This window comes from Thunnus albacares, chromosome 3, assembly GCF_914725855.1.
Source record: "Thunnus albacares chromosome 3, fThuAlb1.1, whole genome shotgun sequence".
In the NCBI taxonomy this organism is placed as follows: Eukaryota; Metazoa; Chordata; class Actinopteri; order Scombriformes; family Scombridae; genus Thunnus; species Thunnus albacares.
The window spans coordinates 30,079,296-30,101,806 of record NC_058108.1 but is presented as its reverse complement, the minus strand read 5'-3'; the positions used below and the strand labels follow the sequence as shown (position 1 = coordinate 30,101,806).

Genomic DNA, 22,511 nt, shown 5'->3' with positions numbered 1-22,511 from the left:
CAACATTCTTAAAACATGGAAATTTGTAATTAGGACACAGGGATTGATTATACGGAATAGGAAACATTCCACCCACTGAGATTTGAACTTTGACATACTGTAGCAGGAAAAGCACAGGTGTAATTAACAACATAATGACAGCATTTCATTCAGGTGTGCCAATTCCAGGGCTTTGGCATTTTTACATACTGGCTCACAGTCATGGCTTACCAGGAAACTTAAGTGACATGCATAATTAAGATGACTAGTTACACCTGTGCTTTGACACATCACAATGTCAGCCATAAAAATGGCCCCATTAGATCAATTCTTTTTAAAGGCAGGTTTGTCTATCAGAAAGGTTGGTATAAAGACAGCTGAGGTCCATTACATGTGCAATTTGAATGGCAGGTCCAGTGTTTTTGTATTAAAGCAGACATACCTGAATAATGAGGTCACAGTCTCTGTTTGGTTGTCATGGATACTGAACCGTGACACAACTCTGAAGTCTTTATTTGCTTAAATCTGTCTATGAAGAATGGTAGTGAATTAATCGTGTAAACATTCACTTGGTGGAAAAAATTACATAATACTCACAAGAGAAATGCCTATTTTCTACTCTTAGAGGCTGCAACTTGCACTCTTCACTATATGTTTGGGTGTTTGGGTTTTTTTTTCTTATTGCACTGTTTTCATTCCAATTTACTGTGAGTAAGATGTAAAACATGTAAATACTGAGTTAACAAGAAAACAACCAATGGCAAACTGTAGCAGAGTAATGTAATCTACGTATGTGATTTGGAAACTATGTTATTTTGTAATATTTTCCACTGGCATCTGTTCTTGGCTATTAGAGGAAAATACAGAAAATGACCTCCATCCACAAACCAACATAACGTCATAAAGTAATCATGTTGTGGTTGAGGTTAGTGAATGTGTGTATATGAGTGTAATGAGGTATTGAGAGATACAGGCAGTGTGTAATCAGCTTCTGTTGTTACTGGAAATCCTTTCTCAGTTGTTGTGTTTAACATTGCTCTATGACAACACTGCTTTCCATTTGAAACTGACTTATAACCTCACATCCACAAGGAGGAGGAAAGCTGCTAAAGCCATCACTGTTGAGCACATTCCTGCGCCATTAAACAAGACCTAGGGTGTTTTCAAATGTACAGTTTGCTCTGGTCTGAATCAGTGGATGAGTTGGTAAATTTGCGCATTTTCCCATTGGTTTGGTTTCTTTACACACACAGAAATATCCAAGTAAACCAAAATGCATCACTACAAGCCATGTGGGAATGTTCACCCCACTCATTGGTCCAATGATTCTGGAGCAGGAGCAAGTATGTAAACACTGGGACAAGATCCTGAAGATGGTCATCTGGCTGGATTTTAAATATGCAATGTATGTATGTATGTATGCAAAGGGCACCTGGCTACAGGAGCTGTTTAGCTCAAACTTGAAGAGTATGCCTTGCGGTTGGGTTGGATCAAGGTTGGATCCCTTTCCTACTGCAAACAAACTGCTCCAGAGTTTGTTTGGGACTGGACCACATCCTCAAAGGGTCTCAGTTTGGTTGTTTTTGGGCATCACCTGGGTACCAAGGTGGAAAACAAACATATAAGGAAGTAAGATTCAAGCAGACTAAACAGTGGAGGTTTGATAACAGCCAGGGAGTCTACAGCCATGCTAGCGGCTCTGTTGAGCACACATGCTCACAATGACAATGCTAACACTCTGGTTTTAAGCATATATAATGTTTATTCCTTATTATCAGGCTCAATTCCTTATTATCAAGCTGTCCTAACAAGTCTCTAAAGACTCTCCAGCTGGTCCAGGATGCAGCTGCACGTGTACGTACAAAAACTAGGAGAAGAGATTATATTTCTCCCATTTTAGTGCCTCTGCACTGGCTTCCTGTAAAATCCAGAATGGAATTTAAAATCCTTCTCCTCACCTACAAAGCCCTTAATGGTCAGGCACCATCATATCTTAAAGAGCTCTATTACCCCACTAGAACACTGCCCTCCCAAAATGCAGGCTTACTACTTCTGTATGTGTAAGAGTAGGCGTAAAACCTTCCTCTCTGATAAAGCTTATAGTTAGGTCCAGCCAGGCTTGCCTTGGACCAGCCCTATAGTTATGCTGCTATAAGCCTAGACTGCCGGCGGACTTCTCATTATGCACTGAGCTCTCCTCCTCCCCCCCCTCCATCTGTATGTAATCATGCACAGGTTCCTTTGGATCAGGTTCATAGACCCCCTAGTTAGGGATTGTGGGCTCTTCTGGACAGTGGCTGTGGGGACGTTGTGCTTGCATGGTCCTGCTTGATGCCTATGCCTGCTATTATTATCATTAGTTATGTTTCTATTATTATTATTGTTCTTGTTGTTATTATTGTTATTATTATGCTACTGTGTGTCTCTCTCCCCCTCCCTCTTCCTCTCTCAACCCAGTCGGTCAAAGCAGATGGCCACCCACCCAGAGCCAGGTTCTGCTTGAGGTTTCTTTCCGTTAAAGGGGAGTTTTTCCTTGCCGCTGTCGCCAAGTGCTTAGTCAAGGAGGACTGTTGGGTCTCTGTAAAAGAGTCTAAAAAAGTCTATACCTGCTCTATGTGAAAAGTGCCCTGAGATAATTTCTGTTATGATTTGGTACTATATAAATAAAGTTGAACTGAATTGAAATTTATCATGTTCTCCATCTTAGTTTACCATGTTAGCATGCTAACATTAGCCAATTAGCACAAAACACAAGGTGCAGCTGAGGCTGATTGAAATGTCTTTAGTTGTGCATGTATATATTATGTATAAGTCATAGACCGAAGTATTGGACACATTTTATATATTGTATATATTATATATTGTTATGTTTATAACAATATATCCTGTAGGGGACATGAATATGTGTAACAAATTTCATGGCAATTCATAGAACAGTAGACATTTTACTGAAATCCATATGTCAACCTTGTGGTGGCGCTAGAGAAAAAGTGAGAAGATCACCAAAATAGTAGGATTCATCCTCTGGGAACTATGAATATCTGTATAAATTTTTATAGCGATCCACCCAGCAACTGTTGAGAAATTACAGTCTGGACCAAAGTGGTTGACATACTGACATACAAAATTTCCAATCCTTTGAGACATGCCACTAGAGTTATGCTGCTAACATGGCACAAAACCATATAAAACTTCAGCAGACACCATTCTTGATAAAACAAAAAACAAGGTTCTTTTAAAATTAGATCTTTTTAATACTGTTCTTTTTCTCAGCATTGCTTTTCTGACAAACACATACACAAAAACATATCGACTTTAAAACGAACAAAAAACAATATGGAAAAAAGACAAAAAGGTTTCCCTAAATAAACAGAGAAGGTACTGTAACAAGCATGTTGAAAATATTTCAAACATTTCCTGCCCCTCTCACTGTCCAAAGCAATACAAAAAGTCTTCCAGTTGATATATCAGGGGAGAGCAGATTGCCGATATATGAGCATCTGTGTCTGTGTTTATACTGGAATATTGACAGAGTGAAGCCAGAGAATGGTAAGTTGATTTTGGACAGTGCTGGAGTGTAGTGCATGGATTCAATTATAAAGCAGACAATGTATTGTAAATGTGAAGGCAAAAATATAGGCATACACACACATATACACACACACACACACACACACACACACCTGAACAAACTAACTGATAACACCCAGTCATCCAAGCTTTTCACTATTAGATAAGGCAGGAACTGAGAACTCCTTTTTCAAAATCTGACTAAATTGATTCTGCATTCAAAGTAAATTTCATTAGATTTCATGTTTCTTCATTATTAGTTTATGATGTAATATAATGCAATGTCTTGTTGCAGTGAAATAAAGGCCCTTTTGTTCTAGAAATACACATCAGCATGTAATATGACACAAGATGTCAGCAAGCCTTGATACCAATGTTCCTAAGGCACGTCTCCGTAAATACTTTGCTGTTTAAGATTCTTTCTCATGAACGGAAAAGATATAAAAAAGAAAAGTAGCACTAAAAGCTTGTGATATTCCCAGCTCCAGACAGGAAAAAGAGAATAAATACATCACAACGGTGCATTTAGTCTGTACATTTCATAGTCTGGTTGGCTGTAAACAAGCACAACAGTCTCCCAACACACAAGCCAATAATTGTTGTTGACCAAAAACACACTTGATGCATGAAGTGGGGGTGGGGTGGGGCAGAGAGGATAGGGTGTGAAAGAACTAAAAGCTACAGGGGGGCACTGTCTAGACCTTATATCAGAAAGGATATGGTCAGCAGTGCTGAGAAGAAACAAGTACCTAAAACTCACTGACACTCAGCAATATACCTCAAAGCACTTTGAAATTGCTTTTCTCGGGACGCGTGTGCAGCTTTATAAGAGTGGGCTCTGTGGCAAAAGTCCTTTGAACACAGATTTTGAAGCTTTGGCGGTCAAAAACAGTCTGAGGCTTGTCTTAACCATGTCTTTATGGAGCGTTGGCAGACTTGGCAGAGAGAATAAAGTATCTGACACTTTACAATTACATTCAGTTGGTGAGTTCCCCAGACCTATTTTGGGGAACCTCAACATGTTAAAATCACCTTGTTTTATTTAATATCTTAATTAAAACTTTTTAATGGATATTTCTTTACTGTTGGTTGCTTTTAGTTTAGATCTACTAAGAACATAAGCTAGTATTTACTTCAGCATTCACTGCAAGGAGCTCTGGAAAGTTTCAGCTACATGTAACATAAAATGCTAAAATTATGGAATCCATAATGAATTAAGCAGGATTTTTCAAGGGAGAACAATTAATAATGTTTCAACTCACAACAATAGCAATACTGAATGGACATCAACAGCAAAAAAACATGATAAAAAATACAAAAACACATGGCAAAAACAGAATATCGTAAAATCAGCTAAACATAACAGCCTTCCTGTCACGGCACAGAACAATGCAGGCAAAGTCTTTTCTCAATGGCTCTTCATTCAGTCCATTTATCTTTCACAGCAAATTTATCTCCCATGGAGCCAAAAGCTTTCGGATGTGTGGAGAGAATTATTGATAGATCTGTTGACAGAGAAGAATCCAAATCCGTATGTGTAGAAACCTGAAGTTTTGTTTCAGATTAGATAATGTCAACAACAAAATATGGAGTTTAGACAGCTTTTATGGTTATCAACCTATTAGCTTTTTCTTTTTCTACTAGTATTTTCAATTTTTTTTGTTATTGCATTTTCTCATGTGACCATCAGTCTTGTAGCAGTTCGTGACTGTGACACTGGAAAGGAAAAGGAATATCTCCCTTCAGTGCAAGTTCTTTTTATAATCCCCGTGGAGCAGCTGGAGTTGTTTGAAATCCAATTTTGTACCAGGACGTGTGGTCAAGACGAGTCTACATCTGCATCACTGTTTTCATTTATATCACTGTCATTTCCTCCAGTTCTGTAGACCAAACGCAGTATCTTCCAAATCCAGCAACAGGATTATAGCTCATTCAAATAGTTTCTTTTATATAAACAAAGAATCCTTTTAAAAATGAGCCATCAGTTACAGTTGTGTCAATGCAAAAAGGCACTTTCGTTATCAGTCTGCTACTAAGACCCTTCTAGTCGATTGCACTTAGTTTAATCACTTGGTTAGGTTTCACCACCATCAAACTCTGCTGGATGACTTTAAACCATATCCTGTTCACTGTCCCACAGTGGTAGCACATTTCCAATATGCTGTAATCTTAAATTCATCATTCAGTATCTCTAAAATAGATGATCCAGTCTGTAGTCATGTCATTTGGACAATAAAGGATAATAAGTGCCACTTTTCAAATTATGGATATCTGAAATTGGAATGAAAATTTGATTTTTAACCACCAAATGAGCCACAACAGGATCTCACAAGTCTCTATGGGCAAGCCCACTCGCTCCAAAATCTTTCCAAGTGTTTGTATTTTATTGCATCTTAGAAATAAGATGGCTTTAGGGATGCTAGATTATTATTTGATGGGCAATGTCCTTGCATCAAAGGTACTTCATAGTCCAAACCCCCATTTTGTTGCAAGGATGGAGGTGGCTGAGGAGTATGACAACGATCAATCTCAGGCTGTTTGTGGGGTAGCGTACCATTTCCCCCGTTCTCCAGGCAGGCCTTGACCCCCTCCAGTTCCATGGGATCAGGATCAGCAGGGCCCAGCTCCAGTTCCATTCCTGCCTTGGCCTGCCTCCTCTTACGCAAACAGATGATTGTACCAACCACCACAGCCAACCCCAGCACCAGTGCCAGGGCAGCCAGGGCGGGTATGAGAGTGTATGTGAGCTGGCTCTGTGTCTCCACCCTGGGCTCTGAGGATGTCAGTGGAACCCCTGCGGTGCGAGCCTCTGTACATGACCCAGTTTCTACAGAGCTGTTGACCCTTGAATTCATTCTCTCACCCAGGGGAGTGGCACAGACTGAATAGGTGCAGTTAGGTCTCAAACCACGCAAAGTATACTCAGGGTAGGATGCCGGCACACTCAGAATAATGGGACGGCGGTCAGGGCCTGAGAGGTTACGGTAGGTCAGCCTGATGCCACGGATGTGTGGCCGTGTCTCGATGAAGCGGTGCAAGTCAAGAAGGATAGATGTGGAGGTCACCTGGCGTGAGCTGATGGCATCAAGCTCAGCAGGTATCTCAGGGGCGACCACAGACACTTCTGTTGCTGAAGGTTTTGGTGGCTCAGGAACCTCATCCACATTTTCACAGTATAGGCCCGAGGTTCCTGAGGGACACAGGCAGCCCAGTTGCCCCAACGGGTCAAAATTACAAGTGCCCCCATTGAGACAGATGTTTGCTGGACAGATGTGCTGCTCATATTCCCCACTGGTAGAGCTAGGGGAAACTGGAGGTTCTGGTGGAAGGGGGTAGCTGTCTGTTTGTGAGGAGAGGGTTTCCTCACTGGGTGGAGGTGGAGGAGGAATGGCATTGGTATGTGTGGCTTCTGGAGATGTGGTTGGCATCTGGGGAACAGGAGTACTCCCAATGGGGGAGGCAATCATCAATGTTGTGGTAGGTGGACACCCAAAGTCTTTGTGCTCCAGTGCTGAAAGCTTCTTCCCAGCATTAACTAGGGGGAAGTGGCATCTAGTTTCCTCAGGTCTCCCAAGACTCACACTCCTCTCTTTTAGCCAGACAGGGAACCAGGCTAATGGACACAAGCAATTGAATGGGTTCTCAGCTGCTGTCAGAAGTGTCAATCTGGGGAAGGTCTGGAAGAAACCGTGAGGAAATCCCTGGAGATTAAGTCCACTGAGGTCCAGCTCTTGGAGCCCATTCAGTTTCTGGAAGTCCTCCTTCTTGAGCTCACCCAACGAGTTGGCAGCCAGGCTAAGCTTGATCAATCCCTTGAGGGAGTCCTGCTTTAGGGCCTGAGGCACCTCAGTTAACTGGTTGTTGGAGATGTCGAGGTCATGGAGGTTCCCTAGGGAGGCTATGAGATCCTCATTCACAGAGATAAGCCCCAAAGAGGCCACCTTAAGGGCTTCCAAGTGGGGAGTCTGGAGGTCTGATGGTCCCAGGGTTGGGATGTTATTGTTGCTGAGATCTAGAAGCAGAAGATTGGGGAAATTAAGAGATGGCAGTGAGGTGAGCTGGTTCCCTTGGAGCTTGAGTTCCAGTAGCATCTCTAAGCCATCAAAAGCTTCCATATGGATGCTCTGGATGTGATTTGCATGGAGATACAGCCTCTCCAGTTGGACCAATCCAGAAAAACTTTCTTTGGAAATATGGGTGATGTGGTTAGATGACAGGTCTAAGTTCTTCAGCTTTGACAGCATCTCAAACACACCATCTGGAACCTCTGCCAGCTCATTCTGGCTCAGATCTAACAACTCCAACTCCCCCAGACCTCTGAAGTCATCTTGGGCCAAAGTATCAATGCCATTTTGGAAGATGTAGAGATTTCGGGTGCTGGTGGGGACGCGGGGCACAGTGCTGGACCGTCGCTGAATACAGAATATTGAGTCCTGGGGTTGACAGGAACAGTCTGCTGGGCACTCAAAGGATGACACCAGACCAGATGAGGCAAAGAAGAGAAGGATATAAGTCAGCATGGTGATGTCGGGCCTGAAACTCTGAAAGACATAAGAGAGAGAGAAAATGGTCAGTGTTAATCACCATTTGCTTAATAAGCTAGCCATAGTTAAGAGTGAGACTTTACAGTAACAATTGAAGTGTAAAATAGACTCTTCAGTTACTGATGAATAAATAGAAGTTATGTAAGTCTTTTCACAATCTAATTCCTAAAGCCTAATTCTATTTGCTTGTAAATAAATGCCAGGGGAATTTTTCTCTATCCCTTTGTCTTGATCCACAAAGATACATGCACTGACATTAAATCATTCAAGCACAAAGACATAAAGTACAATACAATGGACACAAGAACACTTTAACTCAATCAACTAAACCCTGCTTCCCTGCACACACATGCACCCATACAAACAGAAACACTGACTGTTCCATTATAGTGAATTTGTTTTATGTCCTTAATTAGTAGACACCCAAGGGATCAGGACCCAGAGGCCAAGGCACAAGGTTAACACAGCCCACCCAGGGTGACCCCTCCTGGGGTAAGTGAGAAACCCATTCAGCCTCATCCCTGTGTTTATGACACAGTCCTTAGCCCGTGAAACTGAGTCTGTCGTAATGCAGCTGGACATCAGCAGCCACACTGCTACTACATACAAACATATGAAAGGCAAATATGCTGTGAGTGTGAATACACACACACACACACACACACACACACTCAATCACATCTTCTGACATATTTGCCAAATAGTGTTACCAAAAACATGGGTGCCACATACAGGACTGCAGGAAATTGGGGAGCAACAGCAACTGTTGACTTTGTATGTGTGTATTAGACAGAGATGATAAATGGAGTAGGGTGACCATGCAATGACAAACAATCCATCAACTTTAAAAATCAGACCTGTAAGTGAAACTCAAAATCTCACTCTTAGCTAGTCAGTGTTGAAACAATGACATCACGCACATATAAATTGCCACCATAAGATTTTGACAGAAGGCAAAGAGTCATGAATACAGCCCAAGGTTTGTCCAAAACCTTGTGAAACAGTCCAACTGCCCAAACAAAGCTGTACAAAGGAATAAGTTTGTGCTAAAGTGTGGATCAAACCTTAGACTTCTTCACTTCTTCTCTAATGGGGTTTGAAAGAAAGGTTTTTTGTATGCAGATGCCCAAAAGAAAAAAAATAGGGTTCAAGAGACTCGTGTTTAGATTCACTGCCTTGGGTTACAGCAGGAGTAGTGCCTCCTTAGTGTAGTAAATGTTTGAATCATTTCACTGTGCAAAAAGATGAACAATCCAACTCTCATATCCTTCCCTAATTCTGTATTGACTGTTCTCTCACTGTCATATAAGGTCCATATACAGTAGCCTTTGTGTATATGCAGATATACAATATTGTATAAGTAATGTACATTTGACTTGTGTTTCACTGGAGTCTGACTCAAGGACTCTATTTTAGATGTAGGCTGTGATTCAGCCTCAGCTAGAATGGGATTTTTTTGTCATTCAAATTCATTCAGTAGTGTGTCAGGATCAAGTCTGGAGACTGTGACCTTGGAACTTCAGACCAGTTGGAGCCAAGAAAGATTTTTTTCAAACTTGTTTGATTTGATCAGGCTCATTTTGGATGGGTTTGCATAGTGAGAAGCTGTCCAAGAGTCACAAAGACTGAAACTTGAGAGAAACCCTGGCAATAGTCAAAGGGAGGAAAGGGTAAAAGATAAAAAGGAAGAGGAAAATATAATTACAAATGGAACTGAAGGGATTTGGAAATTAAATTTTGCGGAATAAAATAAATGATATAAAATGGAAATATGCTGGAATCAATCCACATAAATATGGTACTATAAACAAAAGAGGGCTCATATATAATTTCTCATGAGCTTGCAAAATACATTTGAAAACTATAATATCTAGTATGTACCATGGAGTAAAAAATAGTCTACATGAATCTCTAATCTACACTGAACTGTTCAGAAGAAAGGGGTAATGTTAGAATGACCAAATAGTGTATTGGATCAAGACCACAAGTAAGGCAGCACATATCTCTCTATCACCCTTCTTCTTCCCTCTTTCTCTCCCTCCCTCTTCCTTCCTCTCCCCTGACCTTTTCTGAGTCAGTAAACTCTTGCACTCCTCTCTCCTCGCTGCCCTCTGCAAGACTCATGGGGTGGAAGTTGAGGAGAAACCTAAGATGTTTCATTTAAGTCAGGAGCGCACCTCTGGCTCCATGCCTCCGTTCCCCCCCTGCCCTCTGTCTCCTCCATTTATCCCCCTTTCCTTATAACATACGGTGAGTGAAGGCAAAGCCTGTCAGCATGGCAGGAATTTGTAATATTACCTTAAAATGCATGTATATCAAGCGCTGAGAGAAGAAAGGACAGGAGGCTGCAGAAGAAGGAGACACAGATAGGTTAAAGACCTGACTGTTTAGAGAAAGAGTGCTGATATTCTAGTGGTAAACACTAGATCTAACTTTTTTTTTAATTTGGCATTTGAAGAACCAAACTTGGGATTTCAACAGCAGCTAATATAAACCAGAAGCTGACACTATTGTGGTGGAGTTTCAGTGTCTTGCTCAAGGACACTTGAAAAAGTTCAAACCTGTATCCAGTTAGTCACATGACAGTCTAAACAATAGACCAAAGAGCCACACTTTAATTGGTTGGTCTGTGAATACCAGATCTCAGTTTCTAATGCTTTTCTTCAATTTATAGTCACCACAACATACTGACACTAACAAATGAGTGGCATAAGAATGAGTTGGGATACAATGGGTTCTGAGTGTGTAAAATGAATCTGTCCTGTCTTGTTGTAAACCACAGAGGGATGTCTGATCTTTGACAGGCTCTTAAGTTTTATAAATCCGTGTCCAATTACAACTTGGTTTCCGTTTGAATCCTGTTGGTGCAGCATCTCCCTCGCCAAAACGTGAAAATGGCGGGAAAATCTTTTAGGTGGAAATGGAAATAAGCTTCACTAGTAAATGCATCTTCATCCAGAAAATTTAGCTTTCAATTCCTAAAATGCATCACTTTTTTGGAGAAAGAGTGCTTTATAAAAGTGCCACATGGTGGCCCTATCCACACCATGTGTGTTCCTTTACTCATTGCATTGCTCACTGTCAACCAAATAATTTAAAGCAGTGAAATATTCTGGTACATAAAGAATACACTAACAGGACTGAAAAACAGCCTCTTTGGCAGAGGTAATTAATAAAAGATAAAAATAAAAAAATATTTAAAAATATATAACTGACAACTTTGCAATATAAGAATGCTAAATGCCATTTCTTACTCATTGACACAAAACAATGACATGGTCCTGTGTTAAAATGTATCACTATGAGTATGTGCTGTGTTATTACAGTATGTCTTGCAATACCGCAATAACAACCTGGCGCCAGGAGTCTGCAGAATTTAAAGATGCATCAACGTTGCTTTACTTGCCAAAATAATTAATAAACTTTTTAGAGTGAAACACTTCAACATTTGATGTGCAGCATCTGATACTCAGAAATAACTTTCCCAAATTAAATTAAAGGTTAATATGAACAAAACAGGTCAAATATTACTGTCTCAAGGTCTTGCCTCTTGGGTATAACAGCAACATATCACTTTTACTCCCTGCATGAATTAATGAGTGGAGACAGCAAAGCAGCTTAAGTGGAAAAATGTCTGGCACTAGGTCAGTGAAGTCACCAAACCACTCTGTCAGCCAGAAGAACAAGAAACGAGCTGTTATCATCAGCATTATTCTCACTAAAACACAGACAACAATGCCCACCTTGATGCACACGTACACACATATGAACACAATGAAACTGTCTGCAATCCCACAGCATGCTCCACTGATGACAAATTACTGCTATGACACGGTATATGACTGCTTTTGTTAGAGGTAAATGTCTAAGTTTAAAGACACTCTCTGCCCTGGAATCCAGATCTGTCTTTGTCTCTGTGGGCAGTCACGTACTGTTTATAGAACAGTAACATGGTTATAATAAGATCTGATTGTCATTCCTTTAAGGGTGTTGCTGTTGGCGCATTGGCCGAGTGGATAATCTGATGACAGAGGAGGGGAGGAATGAATGGAATATGAATGAATGAAAAGAAATTGAGGGAGAAAAGAGAAACTAATCATGCACATCTGAAGGCATTTGACAATTACTGCAAATAAAAATTAAAGTTCTGAGGCCTTTCCTTTACACCATTCAGGATATATTATAGTATGAAACGCTTGTCTGCCATTTCAAATCCCAAGCAAATTGTGTGTATGTGGTCTTGAAGCTTCTCTGTTCCAAAAGGCCTCTGTTAGGACATGCATAGTACTGTAGGTAAACTCTCCTGACAGGATTTGTCATTTGTATCCTCTCTACAAGCCTCATTCAGGGAGGCTTGCAGCTGGGTGGTAAGGCAGAAATGCCTTCAACCACAGAGGATAAGGATTCAGTCCTCCATGACAGCAAGCATCCGCCCTGTTAAAGCATCCCTGTGTAAGAAACTGAATCCCTTCACACTCCAGGGCTGCTGTTTCGTAGCTGAACCTGACCTCTGACCTGCCTGCGGATGGGGGTGAGACAAAAGACATTTTCTCTTTGAATGAAGAGAAGTGCAATACTTGAAATACAAAAATAAAATTAATGATTTTTAAAAATACTTAAAGGCATAAATCCACAAAAAATGAGTTTTGTACAATAACAAGAGTAAATGTAATTAGTTACTTACAATTTTGAAGATGAAGGGAAGAATGAAAATGTACTGCCCAATCTGTGCATGCCTATTTTAAGTACTTTTCTCCTTTTTTAACATCTTGGCCCTCTCCTGTTGTTTGCCCACATCACAAAGCCAAGAATCTGCCATCTACCATATTAACCATAGCAATCAAAACACAGGGAGCAGTTTCTTCCTGCATGCAAACTATACAATCACATAACTAAGTGTTGCAAAACCAGTTCTCGTTGCTCTTTCATGTATTCCTTATTAAACTTGACAGAGTATTCTGTTGTTAAAGACTCATGGCACGCAGTATATCCTCAGCTATTTGTATGAACGTAGATAAAGCTGCATGATGAAAGAGAAACATTGCTGTCAAAATGACATGAAACAGGTCAACACGCACCCAAGACCTGCATAGCGACACAACACACGCAGCCACGAACACACACACACACATAAACACTTCACATGTTGACACCAGTAGACGCACACACACACACACACACACACACACACAGACAGAGTCTACAACACAGCTGGATTCTGTTACCCACAATACACTGCAGCCATCTCTCACTGTGAGACAGAATGAAAGGCCCACATAAACCTTTGTCCTCCCCCATGATAAGAGAAAGGTAGAGCAATGAGTGAGAGAGGTAAACTGAGAGGGAAAAGGACACAAATGAAAGAGAGAGAGAGAGAAATGTGGTGTTTTAATAGCTGGTAGCTGATGACTGACTCCATTCATCCAAAATCTGCTGTAAACAAAGCCTGACTCCTCTAAACTTAAAGTGCATGACAGAAGCCAGATATAACAATGTTGTATGTTCTCTCAACGTGAAGTGCAGGGAATCATAGAAAGTCCTGTTCAAGTAGAACTCGACTTATACATATCACTCAAGAAGAATTAAAGGATAATTCTGGTTTATCAGAACTTAGATCTTATTTTCATAGGTTTAAACATTTTTCTTATGGGTAATACTCACCAAGTTAATTGCTGAGATCTGGGAATGGCTGGAAATATGTCAGATGGGGCAAGAAACATGAGTGATCACACAGGTTGTACACAAACCCCCAGGTTATCCAAACTTACTTATGTGAAATAAAGACCCATTGTCCATCACAGTTTACAGGCTGATCACCCGATTCAACTTTGACCTAACTTTTCGTTTTACCTCCAAAAATCATAGGTAAAAAAATCTGGCTAAACACGAATGTCTGACTTATGTTTCTTGCTCGATCAACTGTGATGTCGCTATATTCCCACATCTCAGCAATTATTTTGGTGAGTGGTGATTATAACTGTTGCAATCAACCCAAGATGTAATAAACCAGAATTATCCTTAAAAATGTTCAAAAACAGTAGGAGCGCTCCATGCACCATGTTCAAAAGAACGTGGTGCATGGAAAGAACGTCTTCCCCCGGTGCTGATGAAAGCATGAATCATATATGATGAAGTCAAAAGTGAACCATCATACAACAGGAGGCTAGTATAAGTATTGCTCAATAGTTTGCGTTTTTGTTTTTTTTTAAAGGTGCTCTGTGGAGTTTTCTATCTTTACATCCAGTGTTACTCACCAAAACGCACTGTGTGTTTCCTTGAGGTGTAACAAATGTGTTGAATGCATTTCCTTCATCATAAAACATTTGTAAACATTACCACCACCTGTAGATCAGTGAAATAGTGTGAAACTACTGGCAGGAATTTGTATCATGTCATCCGCTTGCTTGTGCATGTACATCCTTATGTGTATGCACCAAAACTAACAAAATATGGACCCACTCTTAAAAACATTGCTCCACAGCACTGTTAGTGGTCAGAAACTCTGCACCTACCTTTAAGTAACAAGTTCAACTGTGAAAACAACACACTTAGCCCTAGGCCTCTGGCAAAATGCATTCCTGCATAGTTGTACTTGTTATTTACTAAAGATGAACTATTAATATTTATATTAGTTTAGTGATGTACAATCACTTTAGAAGTTGTGAAGATCAGATAAGTCACAAAGTTAAACTGGAAATACTGATGATAAAAATGACCACAATGACTGCAATAAACACCAAAAAGGGTGCAGAGATTTGGGATCTGTTGGATCAGTTGTAACCATTTTTCAATGAATAGCACAACCTACAGAAAGTAAGACTTCATTAATAGAAAATTCAAGGAAAAGGATGCACTGGGACTGAAAACATGACAGTAGAAATTACAGATGAAGGCAAAATTAACTAGTTAAGATTTTGAGGATTACCACTTTAAGTAAAAAGTGTGAGGAAGGATTTAGAGGGACTTTAAGAGAGGTGAAGGGGGGAGGGAGGGAGGGGGAGGAACCGGAGAGTCAGGAATTAATGTACAAAGAAGCGGAGAGGGGATCGTAAATTGTATTAGGAAGTCGGTCTACAGGGAGATTACCTCATTTTCATGGAGAAAAAAAGGGGACGTGAGTTAGTGGTACAAACCTTACCTCAACTCCCACACCCCCGAAACTCCCCAAAGTGGAATATCCTGTTACCTCATGCCTGAAAAGCTTACCAGTAAAATCAGTTTAACGACTTCAATGTTTCTAAAACTCTTAACACGAAGTGTATGAATATCTGCAGCCCGAGTGTGTGTGTACATGCACAAATGAGCATGTGTAAGGGTATTATAACACGCATAAAACCCAAACACACACACACACACTTAATCTCAATGGTTGCTTTTACGTTTATTTTCATTTGGTGTAGATCAAACTTTTTCATCACTTAGTTCATTCCTACAGGTGTTAAACTAAATTATTGAACTGTGAAAAATACAATGTGGCAAATATGACTTTAACTTCTGCACACTTCAGCAAATCTCCATCATATGTAATCCTGGGCAGTGCAGCCTCAGCACACCACAATCTCCCCTTTATTCTAAATGAGAATAATAACAATACATACTACAATACAGTCCTTAAAAAAGGATAACAATTACATGTACTAGAATAAAGCTCAGGGAGTCTAAGACCACATTCAGAACAGAAACAGCACTGTATTAAAAAAAACTTAAAAAAAGAAAGCATAAGGGGCTGCATTGGAGTGAGCATGTTGTTTCAGGTACCACAGAGAAAAGGTAATACAATCCAGGAAGTTCAGTTTCAGTAATACATCCATGAGTCTGATGGCTTATCAGATGCCAAAACACTGCAAACCTATTTATAATACCACTAGTTGGGATTTTACAACTGTGGAAAGTTATTACAGTGAAAATCATTTTATTCTCTGGCACAGCTATTGTCAGTATTGCCAGCAATTACACTATACACATTGCAAAGTAATCTACTTAGAATGAGTTGTTGCACTTATGTAATTGGAAAACACAGTGACTAAGAGAGTAAATTTTTTCTTCTGGATGACCCTGAGATTTGTTGCCCGAGGTCTCCACATCAGCACTCGTGCTTTGCCAACACAGTGGTCTCATTGAAAAGAATTTTCAGTATTTTTATTTTTTTTGGATGATTTTGTGACGCGGTGCTGTTGTTGTGGGCGATAACTTGTTGATGATCAAGTCCTGTGGCTCAGTTTCAGTCGTTCAGCACACAGTGCATACCTACTAATGGACTAAAATAATGTGGAGCCAGACAATAACACAGACATTCAAAGTGGCAACTGTTGCCAAACAGTAGCCAATGACAACTGGAAGACATATAGTACATCAAGCAAAAGGGTAAGTGACCCTAATAGGAAACAATAAAGTTGAGGTTGTGCAGACATCGTTTCGCTAGTTTCCACTGCAGTCAGTGCACAAATGTTCTCAAAAGTCATTGCTGTTAGTCTTTGCTTCCAAGTCTCCATCCAAAAAAATGAGCTGTTTACTGTGAATATAGCCAAGTTTTATGATGTAAACTAAACAGAGACTGTGAGACATCCACAGCAACTTAGTCATCCTCTGTGTAGTTAACACCTTGGTGGTGACAACTGTTGTCTAGACTGGGAAGTGACAACTGTGATTTACTCTATATTAGGATGATGATGATTGATTTAGTTACATTTTGCAGGTCATCATGTTTATGGCTGCTGTGATCTTCACCCTGGATGACAGTGAACCAACTGTATGCCTGCAGTGAGGCGGAAAAAAGCCAAACTGCTTCTTGACTCACAATAGCGGCACATAGATATGTCACCAAACACAACAGAGTGTGTAAAAGAAAAAAAACACTCAAACACATACTGAGTATTTGCATAAACACTCAAGTACATACACAGAGCGTGATCCTCTCTTTCTCTCCCTCCAGCAGGATTAGAAGCTTGATCTCATCTATTCCTCTCTGTCATTCAGTCATCATACACACGACTGTGCACTCACACACACAAACACACAAAGGGAGCATGACTAGTCACCTCTGGGACAAATTAATAACATGGTCCATCTCCTTCTGTTATTTGAAACTAAAACCTCCCTCTTTAAGCTTTTATCAGCTGATCGATTCAAATCTGATTTGAGTCACATCTTTTCTTACCCGCTGGATTTTTCTTCTTCTTCACCAGTCCTCTTGTACCTTTTTCTTAACTTTCTCTACTGACTTCTGGTGCTCTGTCCCTCTCTCTGTCTCTGCTGCCTCTCCACTTTTGTTGCAGGAATAACCAGCAGCTTGTTGGAAAATGTATGAACTGACAACTTCTTTGTCATAAAGGCATCGGTGGCTTCACAAACAGCACAAAGCTTTTTTAGCCTCCATGTGGAAGTCAGAAGTCAGAGGTCGGGGTCAGTTAGGGATCCAGTGTCTGGCTCAAGAATGTTACAACAGGTGAGTCGTGTAATACAATAAAGCAAAAGCACCGACACCCTGGACAACCAGTTACCCACTATTCTTTGTTACTTGAACTGAATGAATAGAGCACAATGCTTAAATGTTGAAGTCGATTCCACTTTTTGTTGGAGCAGAAGTGCAATAAGCAGGCATAGATTTAAAGGGGGCATATCATGCACATTTCCAGGTCTATATTTTTATTCTGGGGCTCTACTGGAATATTTTTGTATGATTTACAGTTAAAAAAAACTCCTTATTTATCTTATCTGGTCCTTTATGCAGCCCCTTAGTTCAGCCCCTGTCTGAAACAGGACATTTTAGCTCCTGTCTCTTTAAGGCCCCTCTCCCAGTGAGCCCCCTCTGTTCTGATTGGTTAGCTCCTGGAAGCTGCCCCTCGGCAAAATTCTTCAGTTTCTGGAGGCCACTTAAATAAACAGTAGTTGTATGATTTCACCTGTTTTTCTTATTTTTTTTCTCTAAATGGAAACATCTCAAATACATCGGTACGTGTTCAAACAAACAACGAACAACCTTAGCAACAAAGGCTACCAACGGATGGCCGTTTGTGGGCATGCACGACAAGTTGACGTCGGGAAAGTAAAAAAAAACAAAAAACAGTGCAGACAAAGCGTTAAGAGAAGGCTGAAGCCTGGACTTTTGATGTGCAGGGAACATTTTTACATTCATTCACCTCAAGTTTTGGAACTTTGACCATAGACATCCGATATCTGAACAGTATAAAAATAACAGAACATCACAAAATATCTCCTAATTAAAAAAAAAAAAAAAGATGTCCATATCTGTTGTTACACAAGACCGGAAAGTTAGTGCGTGTGGGCATACTATCAGCACTTAGTAACTACTGTTTAACCTGGTTACTCCCAGTAGTTAAATCACTGGTGAGGAGATAATCATACGGTATAAAATGACATGATAGTACCAGCCAAACTGGATTTCTGTCTAATAATCACTGATCATTTGATAACAACCTTGGCCAGCTCAGTGGATGGTTTGGCCCACGGCGACGCCTGGGTGTTTCGGTGTCTGACTCAGGTATGGCACAGATGCCAGCTATGCCGCTGCTGCTATGATGACAATACAGAGTATTATTTAGGTGTGCTGCTGCTGCTGTTGTTTGTCAGACCTCGATTTTCCTCTGTGGGCTCAGGAAACATTGCTGTAAGGGGATTCAAGCTCTTTCACAGTAAAATACCAGATCAAGTGTGGGCAAAAGTCAACAGACAGATTTTTAAAACAGATTTAGATTTCCTGCTGAAGTATTTCTAAACGGAACTGCAGTGTGGTCCGATTTAAGTTGGTGTTAGAGGTAAAGGACAGGTTCACCATTTTTAATGTACGTCCTAAAACAATAGTCAGGTGCCCAAACGAACATTTCGAAAGTTTCTTGCTTGAATCATTCCTCCTGTTCATACTGGCTGTTAAGAAATCCACTTTCAATGTAAGTGAAAGTCCTCCTTCTGCACAAAAATGTAAAAAGGTTCATTTGAAACTAATATGAGGCCATCCAATTTAGTCAAAATAAGTCTATATCTTTCAAAGTAACTGTCTTCTTAGTGCCAAATTCCCTCCTTCTGTTACAATCCCTCCATCACAGCTGAACAGGAAGACATTGTGTGTCAAGACACAACTGTGGAAAATATCAACTTTATTTGACTAACTCAGACAGCTGAAGCCTCACATCATCTCCAGATAAACGTTTAAACACATTTTTCTTTAAACAAGGAGAGTGGACTTTGTCATTTACATTGAAAGCGCATTTGGAGTGGATCCTCTAATGGTCAGTGTGAAAAGGAGGAATGAGTACAGCATTTGGGGGGTAAATACCTTGATATTGGAGCAGTCTGTGCTGCATTTTACAATTCACTCCCTGTCATATCACCTTGCTGTCTCTCTCTGGTGCACTCTGTATCTCTCTCTCTCTCTCTTTCTCTCTCTGTATCATTGGCCTAAGTTGGCGGGATAAATGGATAGATTAGAGGTTAAGGTTGGGAAGTACTGAATTATGCCACTGAGGATCCTCACACGTTTAGAAGTACATACATATGTGTGTGCATGCATGCGTAAATATGCATCTGTGCCTTTAGGCCATGAACCCCGTGCATGCTGATGTGCATAGAAATGCAGCCGCCTACCTTAAACTATGGACACAAAAATGTAAGCATGAAGGTTAAAAAATATGTGTGTGTAGAGACAGCAGGAAGAGTAGAGAACGCACCAACTTATCTCTACTAGAAAGAGAAATTAGCCTAGTTTGATGTTTACCTGTGCTAAAGTTTGGCACACACCTTGATTTAGGAAGCCTTTAGGTGACACCGGTTTTTTCACTGGCGTGATAACAGGGCGTATGCCAGCAATGACATGCCGCAAGCACAATAACCGGAGGCATCCTGCAGTAGCAACCACAGAAGTCGTTCCAAAACAATAATAAATGTAGGAGGTTTTGTGTGTGTACTTCTGTGTGTGTGTGTGTGTGTGTGTGTGTGTGTGTGTGTGTGTGTGTGTGTCTTGCCTGCCTCCGAGCTTGTCCTGTCTGTCAACAGTTGAAAATAAGCATGTCACCTGTCCTCAGCTTCACAGGTGTGCCAGCGGGCAGACTGCAATAGAAATAAGCTTCTAAAACATGTCTACTCTTTTCTTGTCCTTCCCCTCTTACTGCTTGTACAAATTTGCTTAATCCTTAAGTCAAATCCTATAGTTACTAGTCTTTTTTTAAAGTCTAGACTACGGTCATTATAGTGAGTACATGACGTCTGACATTTATGGACAAAACCTAAGACAGCTTCACACAACAAGTTCTACGACTCATTTAAAGTACAGTTAATGACTATTTCGTGTTAGCTTAAGCTGATTTTTCTAGGATGAAAGTCTTACAGCTACAAACTAATAAGCAACCTTTTCACCTTGAAGCAGTCAAGTGTATTATTAGTCCCTCCCTCCTCCCTCATCCCCCTCAGATCTGTCAGGTCTTGCCCTGCCATCACTTGTCGCTCATTTTAATGAGCTGTTTACATCTGGAGACGGCATCTAGCCTGAAGCTGAGATAGCGACAGACACTTAAAGAAGCATTAAATGCTATTTAGAAAAGGCAAAAGTTCACTGAGGTTTTAATTGGCCTTGTTTTCCATCCAATAAACGTCCCTCTTCTCTCCATTTTCTTACTGCATCCTACCATCATTGCTGTTGTACTTGGTTGTCTGTCCCGGTGGTCACCTGGATCAGATGCACAGAGGGATTAAGGCATGAACACACCTGTTTTTAGTGTAAAAATAAGGATCCACAAGAAGTGGTATTCAGTGAAATACTCAGTCATTGCTCTTCATCCATCCATGCCTGTTTCCACCTCCAGGCCTGATTAGTGACTGATGATCACCTGTGGGACTCTTACCCAACAGGGGGCCCCTTCATGCCTGTTAAACCCAGCTGTCAGTTACCTAACTCTGGCCTCTGGCAGGCTACAGGATGGTCTGGACTGTCGGGTATGAGTGGGGGTGGTTGACACTTCCCCTCAACTTTATACAAGTCTAGACAGATACGGTAGCACCACAGCTTAAATGTAGTTCAACAGAAAAATTTGAATAAATAGACTTTATGCTACCTGCTCAGAAAGATAAAGTTAGCGACTAGCGGGTGGACATAGTGGAGCATTTAGCAGCTAAAGATTTCCCACAGGAGTTGCTAGTGACCAAAAAAGATCTGAAAGGAAAGTGAATATTGGACTTACATTCATCAGTTGGCCACAAATATGACATGAATGCCAATATTTCTTTGTGTCTGTCTGATGTTTAAATAGGCAACTGCTTGCTAACACTTTAGCCATGTAACCTTTATTAAGTGATAACATATTGTGTTTACAGCTTGTTGGGCTGTCCCCAAGTGGCCAAAAAAATCAATTAGTGCAGGTTTTAATAAGAATTAGCAACAGATAAACTATACTGTATACTGTGCTGTACAGATGGTAGACATTGCTGAAATTTAATCAGCCCAAGTGACACAATCTGCAACGTATCTTACATACAGCATCAAGCATGTTTAAAGTGGACAGAACTCACTCAAGTTATGATTGGAGCTCTTGGTCACAGCAGGGGCTTAACTGTTACAGAAAAGTGGGGGCAAGGGCCTAACAAATGTCCCACTTGAACTTGACTTAAATCAGTCCCGTTTGGTAATGGGCGTCTCTTTTTTAAAATTTATTTAACTGTCTTTGGAGAAGTCTTAAAGGTTCAATGTGTAAGAATTGGCCAGAATTTTAGGTTAAAAAAATCCCAAATTAACTAAAATAACAGTTTTGACGTTATGTAAAAGACCTGTATGTATTGTGTTGCAGAGATATCTACTGAAGTTAGCATGCTAACCAGCTAGCCCTGGTCCCGTCTGGCCCGTACTGTCTCTTATTGTCACTTTGTACCTCAGGGGTGATCGTAGCCATAGGTGGCCAATTTTTGCACAATGAACCTTTAATGTATGCATAAATGTTTTTTCTAATGTTTAGTTTTAAGACATAAATCTGACATTTTCTTTGTGACTATCCATGCAAGCGCATTACAAGTAAGGCTTATGTTGTGATGTTACAGGTCATTTGGTGGATGTTTTCAGCCATATTTTTGTTAGAATAGGACAATGTGGAGACTTTATTTTTTACTTGTCAAGCTCTGCCTGTTGATAAACAATTAAAATTTGGCCACCAATTACCTCAATACAAATGTGTAAGAATGCCATAAGTGTTGTATTTATATTATAGTTCACCACTTTCCTTTTGAGCAAAACAGTACTTTAAGTTTGTGCTAAACTGTACTCAGAACTTTCTTCAGACTTGACTACAGCCTTCTTTTCAGCAGGAAGCTATAAATTGCATGATGGAGCTCTGGCTCAGTATTATCATGGGACCTCTGTCTTCACCAAAGCCTACTAAGTAATTTGTGCCGGAAATTTACAGGCATGGCAGATTTGCA

General features: G+C 40.4%; 1 protein-coding gene across 2 annotated transcripts in view; it reads right to left on the bottom strand.

The window, feature by feature from the left end:
- Positions 1–3,872: 3,872 nt before the first annotated feature.
- Positions 3,873–22,511, bottom strand: part of LOC122979857 (vasorin-like) — a 38,265-nt gene continuing 19,626 nt past the window's right edge. The window contains exons 2-3 of one of the 2 annotated variants that reach the window (XM_044347632.1): positions 10,392–10,438; positions 3,873–8,090 (exon numbers count right to left, since the gene is read on the bottom strand). In XM_044347632.1, the coding sequence (XP_044203567.1) occupies positions 5,943–8,090; positions 10,392–10,403 (2,160 nt within the window). In that variant the 5' untranslated portion in view covers positions 10,404–10,438 and the 3' untranslated portion in view covers positions 3,873–5,942. The remainder of the gene's footprint in view (positions 8,091–10,391; positions 10,439–22,511) is intronic. The other variant, XM_044347633.1, reaches the window with a different exon arrangement.